Source organism: Tamandua tetradactyla, chromosome 15 (genome assembly GCF_023851605.1).
Source record: "Tamandua tetradactyla isolate mTamTet1 chromosome 15, mTamTet1.pri, whole genome shotgun sequence".
NCBI lineage: Eukaryota > Metazoa > Chordata > Mammalia > Pilosa > Myrmecophagidae > Tamandua > Tamandua tetradactyla.
In genome coordinates, this window is record NC_135341.1 from 41,289,953 (window position 1) to 41,307,361 (window position 17,409).

General features: G+C 44.8%; 1 protein-coding gene and 1 long non-coding RNA gene across 6 annotated transcripts in view; one reads left to right on the plus strand and one right to left on the minus strand.

The window, feature by feature from the left end:
• The first annotated feature begins 302 nt into the window (after nt 1-302).
• Nucleotides 303-7,966, plus strand: LOC143657312 (uncharacterized). The gene is made up of 3 exons (XR_013162799.1): nt 303-492; nt 1,755-1,878; nt 7,182-7,966. It is a non-coding gene; the product is annotated as an uncharacterized LOC143657312 (long non-coding RNA).
• A 2,891-nt stretch (nt 7,967-10,857) lies between these two features.
• LARS2 (leucyl-tRNA synthetase 2, mitochondrial) overlaps nt 10,858-17,409 on the minus strand; it is a 200,267-nt gene continuing 193,715 nt past the window's right edge. For 4 of the 5 annotated variants that reach the window (XM_077129574.1, XM_077129571.1, XM_077129573.1 and 1 more), the window contains one exon: nt 10,858-15,176. In XM_077129574.1, coding sequence (XP_076985689.1) covers nt 14,997-15,176 — 180 coding nt within the window. In that variant the 3' untranslated portion in view covers nt 10,858-14,996. The remainder of the gene's footprint in view (nt 15,177-17,409) is intronic. The other variant, XM_077129575.1, reaches the window with a different exon arrangement.

The following is a 17,409-nucleotide window of genomic DNA, read 5'->3' on the forward strand; positions in this document are numbered from 1 at the left end:
TCTCCCTTCCTTCGGGTTTACACCTTTACTACTGAAATGACAGCTCTTGCCTCCCCATCTTTCTGATTACGTACTCCTATTGAAGTGGTAATGATAACACTGTCTCCTTCTCTGCTTTGAATTTGCTATTCAAAATGACCTCCTCTCCCCTTGCCAAAATCCTTAAAAAGCCTTGAACCCCCTAAACTCGGAGGGGGGGCGGGGGGCGGATTTTGGGCCGCGAGACCATGCTGTCCCACCACGCCCGCGGTAATAGACTTTCTGTCTCTGAAACCCCAGGTGTCTCAGGAACTGGTTATTGAGCGGGTCCAGCAGAAGAACCCGCGGCCTTTGTCCGGGAACAATGCTCTGCGCAGGATGGTGAGGGAAGACCTCCCTGATGAGGACCCGGTTAGCCGGGAGCAGAGGGAAGTGAGGGTGAACCGTGTGTGGGGAGAGCTTCTAGGCAGGGGTCCCCGCGAGTGAGACGGCCCCGAGGCAGGCGTGCGGGAGGTGGGTCTGCGGAGCCGCAATTTGTGGAGCGAGCCGGGCAAGTTCCGGGGAGCGTGGAGAGAGGGGGAGGCTGGGGATTGGGTCTTATTCCTTTCCAGATAGCACCCAGCAAAGCCCAGCTGAGCACAGGTTTGCTGGAGCTTGTGCGGTGGGAGCTCGGCCCCTGGTGATGTGGCACTTTTCATCCTCACCTGGAGTCTCTCCTTGAGCCACGCTCAGGCCTAGGAGGAAGACACAGGCACACATGTACTCCGAGAGCGACACACACATGCACTCACACACACATACACACACACACACACTCAGGGAAGCAGCAGCAGGCTCACATTGCCCCTGAGTCTTGCACTGGGTCTTGCACTGCTCCCTCCAGCCTCCAGGAAACCTCAGACAAAAATGAGAGGAAGCCGGAGTGGGGGGGGGGGGGGGCGGAGAAGAACCCCACCGGCCGACTACTGCCTCTCCCTGATCCCCTAGGTCAGCTGGAGTTGAAACTACTCCTGGCAGGTACAGTTTGTCAGCACCCGAGGCAGGTCCCAGCCCAGAAATCAGCTGGGCCTGATGCCGCCGCAGTGCCCCGGGTTGTGCCCTCAGCTCTGCCCTCAGCAACACCTGCCCCGGCTGGGAATACTGCCCCTCCCCAACCCCTCCAAACAGGATGAGTCCCTGGTCTCCCAGGCTTATGAAATGCCCAGGAGCCTTTGCTGGAACGGAATAGAGGCCAGGGGAGGGGGCAGAAGGGAAGGGAAAGGCACCTACTATGTGCCAGAGCCCAACACACTCATTCTCTTACCCATCTGGGTGGTAAGAGATCCCTATGGGATGGGTGTCATCGCCCAGTTTTAACTGTGAGAAGGTAGAGCCTCTGGAGCTGGGAGCCTGAGGGTGGGAGACAAGACTTTTTGATTTTGTCTTGTTTTCGGTGTTATAGATTTTTTTAAAAAGTGAACATTTTAAGGAAACATAGACCCAGAAAACACTCACTTCCTTAAGCGTCCAGCTTAATTAATTCTCAGGAACAGTGCAAACAGCACCCGAATCTAAAATCAGAACCTGACAGTGCCTGTCTCTACAGACTTCCAGCTGGTGACCTCAGGCAGGTTCCCTGACATCCCCAAGCCTCAGTTTCCTCATCTGTAAAGAGGGGCTCCTGCTTGTCAACCTTCTCACAGTGGGGCCGGTGAGGATTAAAGGGGATAAAGCACATAAGAACAAGGGTAACTGCTAACTCAACCACTCTCACCATATGCCTTGTGTTCTTCTAGGCCCTTTAACATACATTACCTCATCGAACCCTCCCAACCGTGCAGAGGATGGACTCGTACCCCTTGTTGCACAGACGAGAAAGCAGAGGCGCAGGGACATTGAGTAATCTGCCAGGATCTCATGGTCAGTAACAGCTGAGCTAGGACTTGAATCAAGCTCCCCAGGTCCCCACTGGGCCCTCGTCAGGCCGTCCCTGGCACAGAGTCATGCTCAGCAGACGGGGGCCGCTGGGAACGGCTCCTGCTGCTCATGATGCTCATAGCCATACAGAAGGTCCCCCAGAGGTGGGTCCTCAGAGGAGGGCAGCCCCTGTATCCAGCACCCGCTGAGCATGTGTGTGTGTGTGTGGTGGGGGAGGCTTGGGGGACCTTCCTGCTTAGCTGTGCACCTCGGGCCCAGCCTCAGGCCGGTTCCTGACCTTCGGCCAATTCTCAGGACTCCACGGCCCTCCCCACACCTGCCCCAGTCACATGGCTGTGAGGCAAAAATAAATCAGCAGGAAACTTCCACCAAGCCAGGCCCTCGGTTGTTTGTGTGTACGTGTGTGTGTGTGTGTGTGTGTGTGTGTGTGTGTGTGTGTGTGTGTGTGTGTGTGTGTGTGTGTGTGTGCTGGGGTGGAGGGGAGGGCGTGGAGGGGAATCTCCAGGACCAGATCACCTGAAAGCATTCAGGAAGGTGTTACATTCCCACCCTGAATGAACAGCCCCGACTCTTCCTTCAGAAGCAGGAATCTGAAGAATGTCCCAGATTTCCTGCTGGACATCTGGGGCACCTGCTTTTCTCTACCTTTCCAAATGCCACCCCCCACCCCCCCAACTACAAAACACTGCAGACCGTCTCCACAAATCAGTGTGTGAGCTGCACAACTAGAGGAGACTAGGGAGAACTGGGGACCAATAAACTCTTCGGAATAAAAATCCCCCTTTCCTAAACCGGCACGAAGCGCGCGTCTGCGGTTCCCGTGTCCGCGGGGCGTGCCCGGGGTCTGGCACGCAGGGCAGGGCGGCAGCCCGGTGCGAAGGGGGTGAAAGGGTCTGCGATTGGCACAGTTATTTTAGACCCATAGCCAGCAGTTTTCACAAATTTAGGAGGTGAGTGGCTGCCACTCAGGAGGTGTCTGTAAACCATGGTGTTAGTAGACAATTAAGATGTCTGCTGGTTCAAGCAGCTGGGCATCCACACCGCTAACTTTCCTGAACAAGTAGTCGATACTCTTGCAGCTGATCTGTCCACTGGCATTTATTATGGTTGGGCCAGGGCTGGAAGTGGAAATGTCGGTAAGATGGTGGCGAGCATAGGATGGAACCCATACTACAAGAAGACGGAAAAGTCCATGGAAACTCACATCATGCATACCTTCAAAGAGGACTTCTATGGGGAAATGCTCAGTGTGGCCATTGTTGGCCATCTCAGAGTAGAAAAGAACTTTGATTTTTTGGAATCACTTATTTCAGCAATTCAAGATGATATTGAAGAAGCTAAGAAATGACTAGAATTACCACAACACTTGAAAGTAAAAGAAGAAAATTTCTTCCAGGTTCCTAATAGCAAAATAATGAATGGCCACTGCTGAGAAAACGTCTTATTTATTCATTTATTGTTTTCCTACATTTCACTGCTCATAACTACACAGCTTCATGTTGGTAATATTTTAAAAATCAATCATTTTCCTGTAGCTGTGAATTAGTTTAAACAGTACAATGTAATTACTATATTTATGCTTCAGCTGTTAAATTAAACCCATTATGCCACAGTAATAAAAAGATTTCATTTAAAAATCAAGATTATTTTTATGTAATATGTTAATTAAAAGCTCTTTCAAAGCATTCTAAAATGGATTACTTAGAAAGGTCTTGAGTTTCTTATGATGTAAATAAACCATACATATAATGGGTAAAAAGTTTGAGATGAGGCATGATTCTTAAAATACTAGTATCCCATTTACAATCGCAACTAAAAGAATAAAATACCTAGGAATAAATTTAACCAAAGAGACAAAAAACCTATATAAAGAAAACTACAAAAAACTGCTAAAAGAAATCACAGAAGACCTAAATAGATGGAAGGGCATACCGTGTTCATGGATTGGAAGACTAAATATAGTCAAGATGTCAATCCTACCTAAATTGATTTACAGATTCAATGCAATACCAATCAAAATCCCAACAACTTATTTTTCAGAAATAGAAAAACCAATAAGCAAATTTATCTGGAAGGGCAGGGTGCCCCGAATTGCTAAAAACATCTTGAGGAAAAAAAACGAAGCTGGAGGTCTCGCGCTGCCTGACTTTAAGGCATATTATGAAGCCACAGTGGTCAAAACAGCATGGTATTGGCATAAAGATAGATATATCGACCAATGGAATCGAATAGAGTGCTCAGATATAGACCCTCTCATCTATGGACATTTGATCTTTGATAAGGCAGTCAAGCCAACTCACCTGGGACAGAGCAGTCTCTTCAATAAATGGTGCCTAGAGAACTGGATATCCATATGCAAAAGAATGAAAGAAGACCCATCTCTCACACCCTATACAAAAGTTAACTCAAAATGGATCAAAGATCTAAACATTAGGTCTAAGACCATAAAACAGTTAGAGGAAAATGTTGGGAGATATCTTATGGATCTTACAACTGGAGGCGGTTTTATGGACCTTAAACCTAAAGCAAGAACACTGAAGAAGGAAATAAATAAATGGGAGCTCCTCAAAATTAAACACTTTTGTGCATCAAAGAACTTCATCAAGAAAGTAGAAAGACAGCCTACACAATGGGAGACAATATTTGGAAACGACATATCAGATAAAGGTCTAGTATCCAGAATTTATAAAGAGATTGTTCAACTCAACAACAAAAAGACAGCCAACCCAATTACAAAATGGGAAAAAGACTTAAACAGACACCTACCAGAAGAAGAAATATGGATGGTCAAGAGGCACATGAAGAGATGCTCAATGTCCCTGGCCATTAGAGAAATGCAAATCAAAACCACAATGAGATATCATCTCACACCCACCAGAATGGCCATTATCAACAAAACAGAAAATGACAAGTGCTGGAGAGGATGTGGAGAAAGAGGCACACTTATCCACTGTTGGTGGGAATGTCAAAGGGTGCAACCACTGTGGAAGGCAGTTTGGCGGTTCCTCAAAAAGCTGAATATAGAATTGCCATACGACCCAGCAATACCATTGCTAGGTATCTACTCAAAGGACTTAAGGGCAAAGACACAAACGGACATTTGCACACCAATGTTTATAGCAGCGTTATTTACAATTGCAAAGAGATGGAAACAGCCAAAATCTCCATCAACAGAAGAGTGGCTAAACAAACTGTGGTATATACATACGATGGAATATTATGCAGCTTTAAGACAAGATAAACTTATGAACCATGTAATAACATGGATGGACCTAGAGAATATTATGCTGAGTGAATCCAGCCAAAAACTAAAGGACAAATACTGTATGGTCCCACTGATGTGAACGGACATTCGAGAATAAACTTGAAATATGTCATTGGTAACAGAGTTCAGCAGGAGTTAGAAACAGGGTAAGACAATGGGTAATTGAAGCTGAAGGGATACAGACTGTGCAACAGGACTAGATACAAAAACTCAAAAATGGACAGCACAATAATACCTAATTGTAAAGTAATCATGTTAAAATACTGAATGAAGCTGCATCTGAGCTAAAAAAAAAAAAAAAAAAAAATACTAGTATGTATGTAGGTACTTATATAGCATGTGCTGCTAAACAGAGAGGCTTGTAGAAGTAAATGCATTAAACAGAAGTTTGTTTGGTAGTCTATTATAAACTTAAGAGGAAAAATCCAGACTTCGTATTTTTGATAATTGTGCATTGATTTTTTTTTTTTTTTTTTTTTTGCCTGGGAAGGCCCTGGGAATTGAACCTGGGTCTCCAGTATGGCAGGAGAGAATTCTGCCTGCTGAGCCACCATGGCCCACCCTATTGATACTTTTTTACATTAATATAGTTTATTATAGACATGATGACTTGTGAAATTTCATATCAGTCATTTCCTTCATGAAGTGAAATCATTGTACTCTCTGTTCCATTTTTACATAAACCTGACTCAATTTTAGATGGTCTTGACTTCTTCCTTCCACTTTTTTTTTGTATTTTAAGTCAAAGAAAAATCTGTAGTTTTCAAATCTGTAGTTCTCGTTTTTGTGTTGGATAACATTGTTCTCCTCAAGTGAAGAAACACTTGTTCCTCAGCAGTTTTTTGGATGGGTTCTATTTTCCTTTAAACAGTTGTCAGTGTCGACTTTTTCATTTTGTTTTTTCCATTTAGATTAGCTTTCAACTGTATACTCACAGATTGAATCTACCTTTACCATTCCATCCTTTCATTATATGAACAGTGACGGCCATGCATATCTGCAGAGTACTTTTAGAAAAAAATTCTGTAGATTTCTTCAAAATTTAATTGAACATATAGCAGTTCATTTATACATACCAGCTTCTTAAAGAACACAAAATTCTTGGGACTCCTTTTCCCTGAAGATATTTAAGAGCCAGCTCAACTATGAAAGAGCTTGAAAGTTACTTATTTTTCATGTAATTACGTGCCTGTAAAAACCTAAACTCTGTAGTTGTATATGTTCAATGTGAGACTAAACAATGCTTGTAGCTTGAGGGAAAAGCATAAATAATAAAGTTCTAGTTAAATCATATTCATCTCACACATTTCCCTTCCTGCTAACTAGGTGATTTTTGGCTGTTTGAGTCTTTGCTTATGTAGGGAGAAATTTGAAATTGATATTTGAGAAATTAAGGTTATAGATTGCTTTGGGCCTCTGAAATACTACACTATCATTTTTCACTTTAGCACTGGATTTGCTGGAAAGGAGGGGCAGTATATAGAAAGTAAGTTTAAAGATGAAAACAACTCATTATAAATCTGTTTCCCTAATCTGCACAAATGAATTAGAATAAAGTATATAGAAAACCATCTAAAGTCACATTGGATTATTGGGAAACATGGATAAATTCAGCTGGTTGTATTTTACTTTATGGCGTATGACTTTGTGGCAAACAGCTGTATGTGACAGTTTTCATTTCTTTATAAAAATATTCAGAAAATGTAATTTAATGTTAGAAATAAAATACTTGAACAAAAGATGTCTCAGTTATTTTTTTTATGAAGCAGAGTTAAACAAACATCCAAAGTATAAAGACAGATTATTTGTGTTTATTTCGTCTGACTAGTTTGCTAATTATGTCCTCATTTATGTATATGAAAGTTCTTTGATATTTTATTGTTGCCTTGTGTTTTTTTAATAGCCAATGCTTTTGAAAATCTGAGTGTCAATATTTTCAAAAGTTTTTTAAGAAGAGTTTATATTTATGTATTTTAAGAAATTACAGTAGTACCATTTTAATCCATCTGAATGCTTCCAGGCATTGAAATAAAAAAATCTTGACTACAAAGAAAAAAAAGATGTATGCTGGCCACCAGGAGCTGGAGAACTAAGATTGCGTATGTGGCAGAGGCAGCCAGCTGCCCACCAAAGATCTGGGTTCCCCTTCCATAGTGTGGCGTTGTGGCTGGGAAGTGGCTGCCCAGCCCAGGAACAGCATTTCCCAACCTCCCTGGCAATTGGCTGAGGCAACAGAAAGTGGACAGAAGTGGGTATGCTACTTCCTGAGCTGGCCCATGAAAACCTCCTGCATGACATGCCATCTGTCTCTTCCCCTACGTGTGGGCAGGACAGTGATGTCTAGGGCAACCTCTAAAGCTATGAATAGACGCTGGCAGAGCCTCCATCAGCCTGGGGCCCTCCATCAAGCTGGAACTGAATGGAACAGAACCTCCCCTTGCTCCCTGTAACTGTCTCCAGAAGATTAAAGGACATGAGAAATAAAGTTTGCTGTGTTAAGCCGCTGAGATTTGGGTTTATTTCTGTAATAGTTACATTAATTAATATGGCTAGCTGATAATTGAAATTTTTATAAATACAGATGATTGGTAAACAATGGTGATATTAGCAGACAACTAAGGTATTGGTGAACAATTAAGGTGGTCACAGGCAGTACTGAAGTGACCAATGTTAAGATGTCCACCACATTCACTGAGAGACTGACATCTAAGATGTTTGTTGATAACATAGATTCTTTGCTGAAAATAAAGATGATAGAAGTCAATTAAAATATTACTAGAAAACCAAAATATTCCTGGGAACTAAGATGCTAACTGACAACTAAGAAATTAGCAGATAGACAGGTCATCATAGAGATATTAGGTGACACCTGGCTCAGGGGCCCTTTGCTCTCAGCCTGTTACTGCACCGTGCTGCCATCTCTGCCAGCCCACTGACAACAGGTCCACCTCTGGAGCCCACCTACCAAAGGTCCTTGTCCCTGTTTCTAGCTGAAGGGATTTGTTTCTTCCCCCGGTAAATGATGTGCCAGACCCAGTGAACGACAGCACCCTTTGAGTGGCCCCTGCCTCCTCCCCGGACCTCTAACAGATCCCTGAGTGTCTATTCCATCCCTCTCCATGCTCCCTCCTACCCTAGATAGTGTCTGAGGAAAGTGGTCCCCTCCCCCTAAGATCTGGTTCTCCTCTGCACAGTTTCTGGCTCTTAGGGCAGGCCACAAGGGTGCAGCTGAGCAGGTGTGGTAGATGAGTCCGCCTTCAGATGGAGCCAGGTGGTGAGTCATCCTTAATTAATCCCAGATGAGGTTTTCTGCTGTGCTTGGAAAGGATGATCTGGGGAAGAAGCTGGCTGCTGTAAGGCTAAGTCGCTATCTCCATGACTGCCTGCTCAATCCCAGTCCCTCCTCCTCTCCTTACAGGGGTTTTCACAGCAGCATGGGGAGCTGGGAAAGGTGACCCCCTGTGTATTAGAGTGGCTAGAGGGAAGTACCTGAAACTGTAGAGCTGTGTCCCAGTAGTCATGTTTTTTTTTTTTTTTATGTTTTACAATGATACAGTTTTTGCAAAGTGACTGTGTGATTGTGAAAACCCTGTGTCTGATCTATGGTATGGACAGATGAGAAAAAATATGGATAAAAAATACATAACAGAGGGGAAAAATGTTACAGTAAGTTGAGTAGATTGAAATACTAGTGATCAATGAAATGGAGTGGCAAGGGGTATAGGAAAAAAATATGGGAAACAAAGGTTAAAATATATTGGGGAGATGGAAATACTAGTGGTCAATGAGAGGGAGGGGTAAGGGGTACGGTATGTATGAGGGTCTTTTTTTCTTTTTATTTTTCTGGAGTGATGCAAATGTTCTAAGAAATGGTCATGGTGATGAATATGCAACTGTGTGATGATATTGTGAGTCACTGATTGCACACCAAGCATGGAATGTTTATATGTTAAGAATGTTCGTGCTTCCCCCAAGAGAGCCTCTTTTGTTGCTCAGATGTGGCCTCTCTCCAGCCAACACAACAAGCAAACTCACCACCCTCCCCCTGTCTACGTGAAACATGACTCCCAGGGGTGTGGACCTTCCTGGCAATGTGGGACAGAAATTCTGGAATCAGCTGAGACTCAGCATCAAGGGATTGAGAAGATCTTCTCGACCAAAGGGGGGAAGAGTGAAATGAGACAAAGTGTCAATGGCTGAGAGATTCCAAACAGAGTCGAGAGGTTATCCTGGAGGTTATTCTTACACATTAAGTAGATATCACCTTGTTATTCAAGATGTAGTGGAGAGGCTGGAGGGAACTGCCTGAAAATGTAGAGCTGTGTTCCAGTAGCCATGTTTCTTGAGGATGATTGAATAATGATATAGCTTTCACAATGTGATTGTGTGGTTGTGAAAACCTTGTGTCTGATGCTCCTTTTACCTACCATGTCAACAGACGAGTAGAACATATGGAATAAAAATAAATAATAGGGGGAACAAATGTTAAAATAAATTTAGTTTGAAATGCTAGTGATAAATGAAAGCGAGGGGTAAGGGGTATGGCATGTATAATTTTTTTTTTCTGTTATCGTTTTATTTCTTTTTCGATTGTCTTTTTATTTCTTTTTCTGAATTGTTCTAAGAAATGATGAATATGCAACTATGTGACGATACTGAGAATTACTGATTGTATATGTAGAACGGAATGATATGTTAATGTTTTTGTTTGTTCTTAATTTTTTTAATTAATAAATAAAAAAAGTTAAAAAAAAAAAGAATGTTCGTGTTTGTATGTTGTTTGCTTTGTCAATAAAAATACTAAAAAAAAAAAAAAGTTGACCCCCTGGCTTCTAGGGCTCTATGATGGTACCCCAAAGAGGTTCCATCTGTCTGCCAGAGGCAATGGCTTTTTGGGAGTTGTCAGTCCCAAGCTCTCAGAGTGAGCCCAGACCTTTTCCTAGGCACAGACTGATTGGTTGCCTTGGGACACCAGTGAGATGTGCCCACAGTGAGCCTACCTTCCCAGGTATAGATCAAGAAACTGTGGCCTTAAAAAAAAAAAAAAAAAAGAGAAACTGTGGCCTTGGCAGGTTCTTGGGTACTTTAGAGCCAACAGCAGAGAAATCTGGCAAGCAGGACTTTCTTTGAGAATGCAGGTGGTACAAGGGCCTTTGGTTTGCAGAAAGCCTTTTGGGAAGAAACACAGTGGAGCAGGGTTTGAATCATGGCTCTGCCATAATCTCGTGTGACCTTGGCTAAGACCCCTTATGTGGTAAAGCTCTTAAGCAGTATTTGGTACATAATTAGGGCTCAGTAAATGTTAGGTAATATCGTTGCTAATGTTATGGCACCCAGACCATGGCTCCTACACATGGGCACGCTTGGCCTAGGCGTGCTCGTCCAGAGGCCCAAAGAATAAGAACCAGAATTCAAGGCCTCGCAGTCAGAGCTTAAGGTCCAGGCTCATAGGTGATGAGTCATAGGATTTTGGGTTCCAAGCCCCCACCCGCCCCCCAGAGCCCCATTAGCCACTGCAACCACCACCCTCATGTAAGCAGGCCTGGGGGTGGTGAAGGAAGCTGGAGTGAGGTCAGCCCTTCTGGTTATCCTTGGCCCTAAGTTTGAGGTCCTGGCTGCTCCTGTGTTCCCCTCTCTGCCAACACTGTCAGCACCTACCCGCCCACCCACCCTGGGGAATTCCCCACTTGCTCATCGTTGGTGACCCCAGATTCCATCCTCCAAATCCATCTGTTTGGAGGACAGCCTTCAGTTGCCCCCGCTCTGACCCCCAAAACCCATGTTTTCTGCTTGCTTCTTTTACAAGAGGAAAAGGGAAAGCAAACTCTTCTCCTTTAGTCTATCCTTGAGCTGTACCTTCATTCCCTTGACTGTGAGGTTCAGTGGAACTCTTCTGCTAAAGAAAATTAACCTCCTGGGGGTAAATTTTGCCTGGTGGTTGTACACTGGGCTTCCCCTACAAAATAGGGGGGATGTTCTTAGTGGAATGCACACAGATACTTCATGACTTACTGTTGTGGACTCAAACAAGTCATAGACTCTCTGAACCACAATTTTGTCACCTGCAAACAGGGATGATAATGCTTTCCTGTTTGGTCACATCCAGTGCCCTGTATCTGGCAGGACTGCCTCTGAGCTCCATAGCCCACCAGTGTGGCATAAAGGCAGGCCAGAGGTACTGCACTTATTCAGACTCCATCACACACTCCATTTCTCTGGGGACTTTGGATTCTGTCTTTCCTCACCTACAGTCAGTCTCTTCTTCTCAGGCTTGGACTCTGGGCTTCTCTCCTTGTAGTGTTTTGTGGTGGGTGTGCTACCCAGATCCTCTTTACCAGTTGCTGTGTGCATCCCAGCTGCTATAGGCATTGGTTGCTGAAGGCTCAGCCAGGCCTTTCTCTGGGGACTTTCCTTGAGCTGAAGGAAGTAACCTCATTCAAAGATGTCCAGGAAGTTGTATTACTTCCACTTAAGAGATGGCTCAAAGCTAATGACTGACAGATACAGGGTTTAAAGCCCAGTCCTCTTTCTCAAGGAGAGACAACTGTGGTGCCACACATACATGCACCAGAGTTCTGGTTTAGAATTCCCAGGACAGAAAGAAGAATAAGAACAAGCTTTCTTTCCTCCCAAGACATCCCTTTTCTTCCCTCCCAAGAAAGTAGCATGGTGCTATGAAGAAAGCATGAATTGTGAACAGAAAGGCAGACCTGAGACTGAATCCTGGCTCTAGCAGTTATTAATGGTGTGACATAATAATTTACTATAATTTTCTAGGCTTCAGTTTCCTTTTATGTTGGATGTGGATCATACTTTGTACTTTGCAGCTTTGGGATTTTGCAGTAAGGTCTCAAGAGCAGTAGTGAAGCCCCTTGCATAGTGCTTGGTGCGTGGTGTGTTCCTAGAGCCTTGGCTCTCTTTTATCTTCTCTCCAAGGAAGAAAAAACTCTGTGGTGCTCGGAGGCTGGGTCAGTTGGGACAGGGATCACGCCCTCTTTGGCCCGTGGTCTGTAATGGCAAACTTTGGCCCAGAAGGAAGTGTCATCAGTCTAGCTGCAGGATATCCATATATACTAGTGGCCAACACACCATCCTTTGGGGTCCAGCTCAGGAAACAAGCCACTCTTAAATGAAAAGCAAAGCCAACTTCAGATGCCGAGCTTTTGGTTTGGGCCATGAATGGTCTGAAAGTTTCTAGTGGACTCCTCTACTTGGCTCCAAACTTCCTATAGCTTACACCACTGGGCCATCCACACTTCCAGCATTCTCAGGTCATTAATCAGTAAACCACAAGCCACGTCAGCAGAGGGCAATATGATGAAGGATGATGGTCACTCCCTATCAGTCAAGGGGCTCCCCGAGCAAATCCCTTTTCCCATAACAGCTGTTGAGAGAATGACCCAGAGCCTGCTGGGGGAAACTTATTCTGAAACTCACAGGCAATTGCCAAGACAGACTTGATCTGAAAGCTCTGGTTGGACTCACAGATAAGGTTTCCAGCTCTCCGCTTTTCATCCCCTGCTCCATTTCCACCCACGTCACAATCCCACATGTCACTGGGCAGAAAGATATGGCCACAGTGAGGTCCAGGGGGTTGGGGGCCAAAATGACTGAGATCATTTTTTCTCCTTCAGGTATCAGATTTTCTATTCAATTATTCTATCTACTATCTCTTGGTAAGCACCAATGAGGTCTTGTTTTCAAATTTTATCCTTGGAGGAAAGGTTCTTAAAAGTCAACTGGTATCAGCTAGCCATCACGTATATAGTAGCTTCGAGGTTTCACTGGCCAGTTGCTCTGGCTGGATAATATGCAGATAAAAGGTCTCCTACTCTCATCTTGTTAGTTGGTTCAAGACTACTTAGCTGACCTTAGGAAAAAACAAAAGACAATCAAGCAGAACCTCTCACCTCTCCCTCCTTGTACCAAAGGTCCTCATCCATTTGCTTATATTTAATCCACATTTGCTACCAGATGGGATGGGATTGTGTGTAATCAGGTCAACATTGGGAACATCTTAAATACCGGTTTAGTGTTGTAGTCCCTGTCTTCCCTTCTGGTCCTCACCTTCCCCAGCCTCACCTCATCATATCTTAGTCCTCGACCAAACTCATCCCAGTTAAACTGAAGACTGGTAAGAGAAAAGACTAGATAGAAACTGTGGTTTAAATGCATCAATAAATTCAGTGCCCATGAGCATCACCTAGGGAGCTTTTAAAAGTATGATGCCCAGGTCATACCCTGTCTATTAAATCAGAATTTCTCAGTATGGGGACCAAGCATACTATTGTTTCCCAGGTGGAAGTCTGAGCCAAGTTGAGAACTAATGACTTAATTGCTGTTGCTGAAGTACCTGAATCAGTGTCATCTGCCATGGTCTCACTTTATAAGATTCCATGTGTAGTGCGGTGCACAGCCAATGTCTCTGAGGATGCTGGGATGTTTTAATCTGTTCCTAATTAACTTCTAGAATTAGAATATGGTGGATATTCTAAGTTCACACATATTTCCCAAAGTCATGCAGGATAAACATTTATTACTTTTAAAAAAAATTAACGTTAACTGCTGAACTGCAGTTAACAACATCTGAGGCTTCTTTACAAAATGACATCAGATAACAAATATGGATTTCCAGCATCACAAAATGGCTAGAATCTCTCTTGCCTCCCTCCATTAAATATTAACCTCAACTAATATTAATCATTGCCTTTGGCCAGTTCTGGTAAGAGCATTTAATTGCTGACTTCCCAGAAAACCAGGATTACCTAAATATGCTAACGGCAGGGATCTATTCCTGGCCATCTTCCTAGTGGCCCAACCTCTGCAGCTTGAACAGAAAGAGGCAGCACCAGGGCATTATTAGTGCTGCTCCTCTGAGGCCAACTTGCTCTTCCTGACGCCCGGCTCTGGGGCTGCACGAATGGCAGCATCACTGTCTGAGGCCCACCTGAGTGGATCCCTGTTGGGCTGTGTTGCGGCTCTAGGACTGGGGACCAGCAGTCCACAGCCTGGTTCTGCTTCACTATGCAGCACAGTTTACCCCTGAGGGAGTGGTTATGAAGTGCTGCCCATCACTTATGCTAGCAAATGGTGCTTCACCCAAGAGCCTGGGAATCAGCACTAGAGCAGGCCCAGCAGGCGCATCTACTGGAGCTGTGAGAGGAAGAGGCCTCCAGGACAGAGCTGAGGAAAGATGGAGACTCATACAGAGGGACGAGCACTGCTTGCCTTTTGGTTCAGAACAGTCTTTGAAGACCCAGAGTGAGTCCATATACACATATCAGGTATTTGAAGAAGACCAAATGGCTTCTTTATCTAGTGAAGACATGGAGACTGCCAACTACGATTCTGAGGCTTGGTTACTGGGTCAACAGTGACTGCCCACACTGCTCCCGAGCCACACGTGGCTCCCCAGTTTAGCCTCAGATTCCTGGGTAGAGCCTAAGGCAGTATCATTTCTGGAATCTAGAAGCTCCTTGGCTGCTAGAGAGGCACTCTGCTTGTCCGCACTTGCTTTTTTTCCTCTTTTCTTCTTCCTGCTCCCACTCAGAAGCATCTCTAGTGGCTTTACCTCCTCTGCTGGGAGAGGAGGGCCTGAGGGACAGGCTGTAAGACCCCTTCCCCATCACCCATATTCATCCTTTTCCACACCCATCCTCACCTTGGCACCAGGCCACACCACAGAGGTACACAGTTAAGTCCAGTCCTAGTGTGAAGGCAAGTGTTCAAATCATTTGTCTTTTCCCTTCCCCTAGGGAGGCAGACTTCTTCCCCTTAATCCCAGCCTGGACCGAGGTTCCTCAGGGGCCCTCATGGCAGCTGCAGTTGTCAGCAATCACTCTTGCACGAGGAAGTTGATGAGGGCAGTTCTCGGGGAGAGGAAGGCCTTCTTAATGCTTCGCCCCTGCAAGAGCCTGACCCCCAGTTCGCTTTGTAGAACAAGTTCGTGGACTTTGTCCTGGTCCTGGGCAACTTTCTGGGGTACAGAGATTTTTCCACAGGCTTTGTTGTTGATCTGAGGAAAAAAGTTGACAAACAATGAGGAAAGTCCTGAGAGTGGCAGGCAGCCTGATACCCAGTTCTCACTGCCTGCAAAGGGCACTACTGTACTTGTTTGGGGGAAGGAAATATAGGGGAAGAGAGGAGGAAAAGTCAACACCCAACTTCCCAAGAGGATAACATTCAATCAGATGGATATGATTGTGCCTGAAAACTGCCTAGAGAGAGACAGAGACAGATGCTGAGACTGCACTGAGTGCCTGCACCTACAGAGTGGACCAGTTAAAGTTTTCTGAGCTCTGCCCCGAAACATGGCCGTGGTGGAAGGCATGTCAAATCCTCAGCATGAAATGGCTTGGGCCATTTCCAGGGGAAAGGGATTACTGTGTCATGGGAACAAGTTTAAGTTAATATCTGGGCTAACAGGGACTGTCACTAAGGATTTTACCTGGGTCAGAAGTTTACCAATTTCTGGGGAAATGCAGTCAATTCTCCTTTCTGGTGATAACTTAGGAACTGGACGCCCATGTTATCACATTAACAATTTCTTTTGTTTAGAAAGGTTTTGCTTAGAACAGTAGTACAGTTCCAGATGTCAGTGGGTACTCACTGAATATTAGCTCAATGAGGACAAACCGTCACATCATGTATGAACTGACGTATCTCTGCTGAGGATGGTAGCCACATGGTCCAGATAGTTTCCGAACATCTGTGCTTCCAGTCCTCCATCCACTGCTCTCATGCATACACTCACATTTCCTTCACTAATGCCACGGTTTTTCACTTGGAAAATGTAATCACTGTATTACAAAAAGCTACTCAGAATAATTTCTCAAATTTCAACCAAGGTGCATTATCAAGCGGGTCCTAATTCCCCACTTTTGTGCAGGTTTGCATAGAACTCGGCATCATTTTTTTATCATTTATATTAGCAACCAAGATCACTAGAAGAGAGACAAGAATAAACACTGTGCTCTGAAATACTGCTGTTTAATATTAAGAAGCTGCACAACCAGGGTATGTTGCTTAAAAGATGCAGTCCCTATGCTTTTGCATTTCTAAGTCTTTAGAAGTTGCCTTCTTTCAAGGCCAAGTGCTTGGTTTGAGAATTTGGAACAGATCTTCCACTCTGTCATACAAAAGGCGTTTCCCTTGTGGAATCCTGGAGGCTCCAAATCTCGAATTTTCAGACTGCAAACTTGTTAATAAATTGTGGCACCAGCCCTTGTTTCTCTGTGTTTATTTTTCCTTTCCTATCGAACAGCTGTTCAGATTAACACCTCCTTGGGACCATCATCCCTGATGGGGGCTACAGAGAGGGGAATATGTGTTCTGAGTACCACGGACTCATGTTTGACTCTCAGGCCTCGACTGACAAGCTGCCGGACCTTGGGCCTTGGGTTTTCTGTTCTTTAAGGAAAGAATCCTCTGGAATATTAAGTGAAGTGTCAAGTGACCAACTCACTAAGCTTCACTCTCTCTGCCTTTGTCAAGAGTCCCAACTAGGATGGAAGTGGCATCCTCCCTGATGTATGGCCTCAGAGAATCACTGACACCCTCCTAAATCCAGAGCTTCTTATGCTTCCTAGAGGAGGCACACTCTCTAGGGTGTCTAGAGACCCTAGAGACATTGACTAGTGAGAGCTCATCCATGATTCATTCTCTTTCACAGCCGGGGCTTTGGGGCCGGGGCAGGTCATTGTGGGATGGGGCCCAGTGTACCAAGTGGTCTTTCCCATGCTGTCCCAGACCCCATCTCATGGTTTATGGCTACCTAGGATTTCCCTGACTTTCCTCAGGGTGTCTCATAGCGCTCCCTTCTCCTCGGGTGAGGCACTGATCCGTGGGCAGCAGAAGTCTGGTTGGGACTCAACACTGGGGTTGGCCTTCAGGGTCCCAAAGCAGAAAAGGTGCTTCCACACCACCTTAAACAGGGGCCGCTCTATTTTAGAAAAGTGTTTTGGTCCCTATTCCATAGTCTAGCCAGGCTGGTGGTCCTCCATCTCGTCCACCTCCAAATCATCACTTGGCCTAGTAGCTCAGCCTCGCTGACTTGGACGTTTTCAACAGCTGGCTGACGGGCACCCGGCACTCTGGGCCCTGCCCCCAGTCATCACCCTTCACTGACAAGAGGTTGGTCCTGTAGTGACTAGTAACAGTAAACCTCCCATTTGTTCAGCTTTCACTCTGTGCTGAGTGCCTGCTCATTCATGTGGATGTGTTTCTCCTCACCACAACCCTGTTAGGCA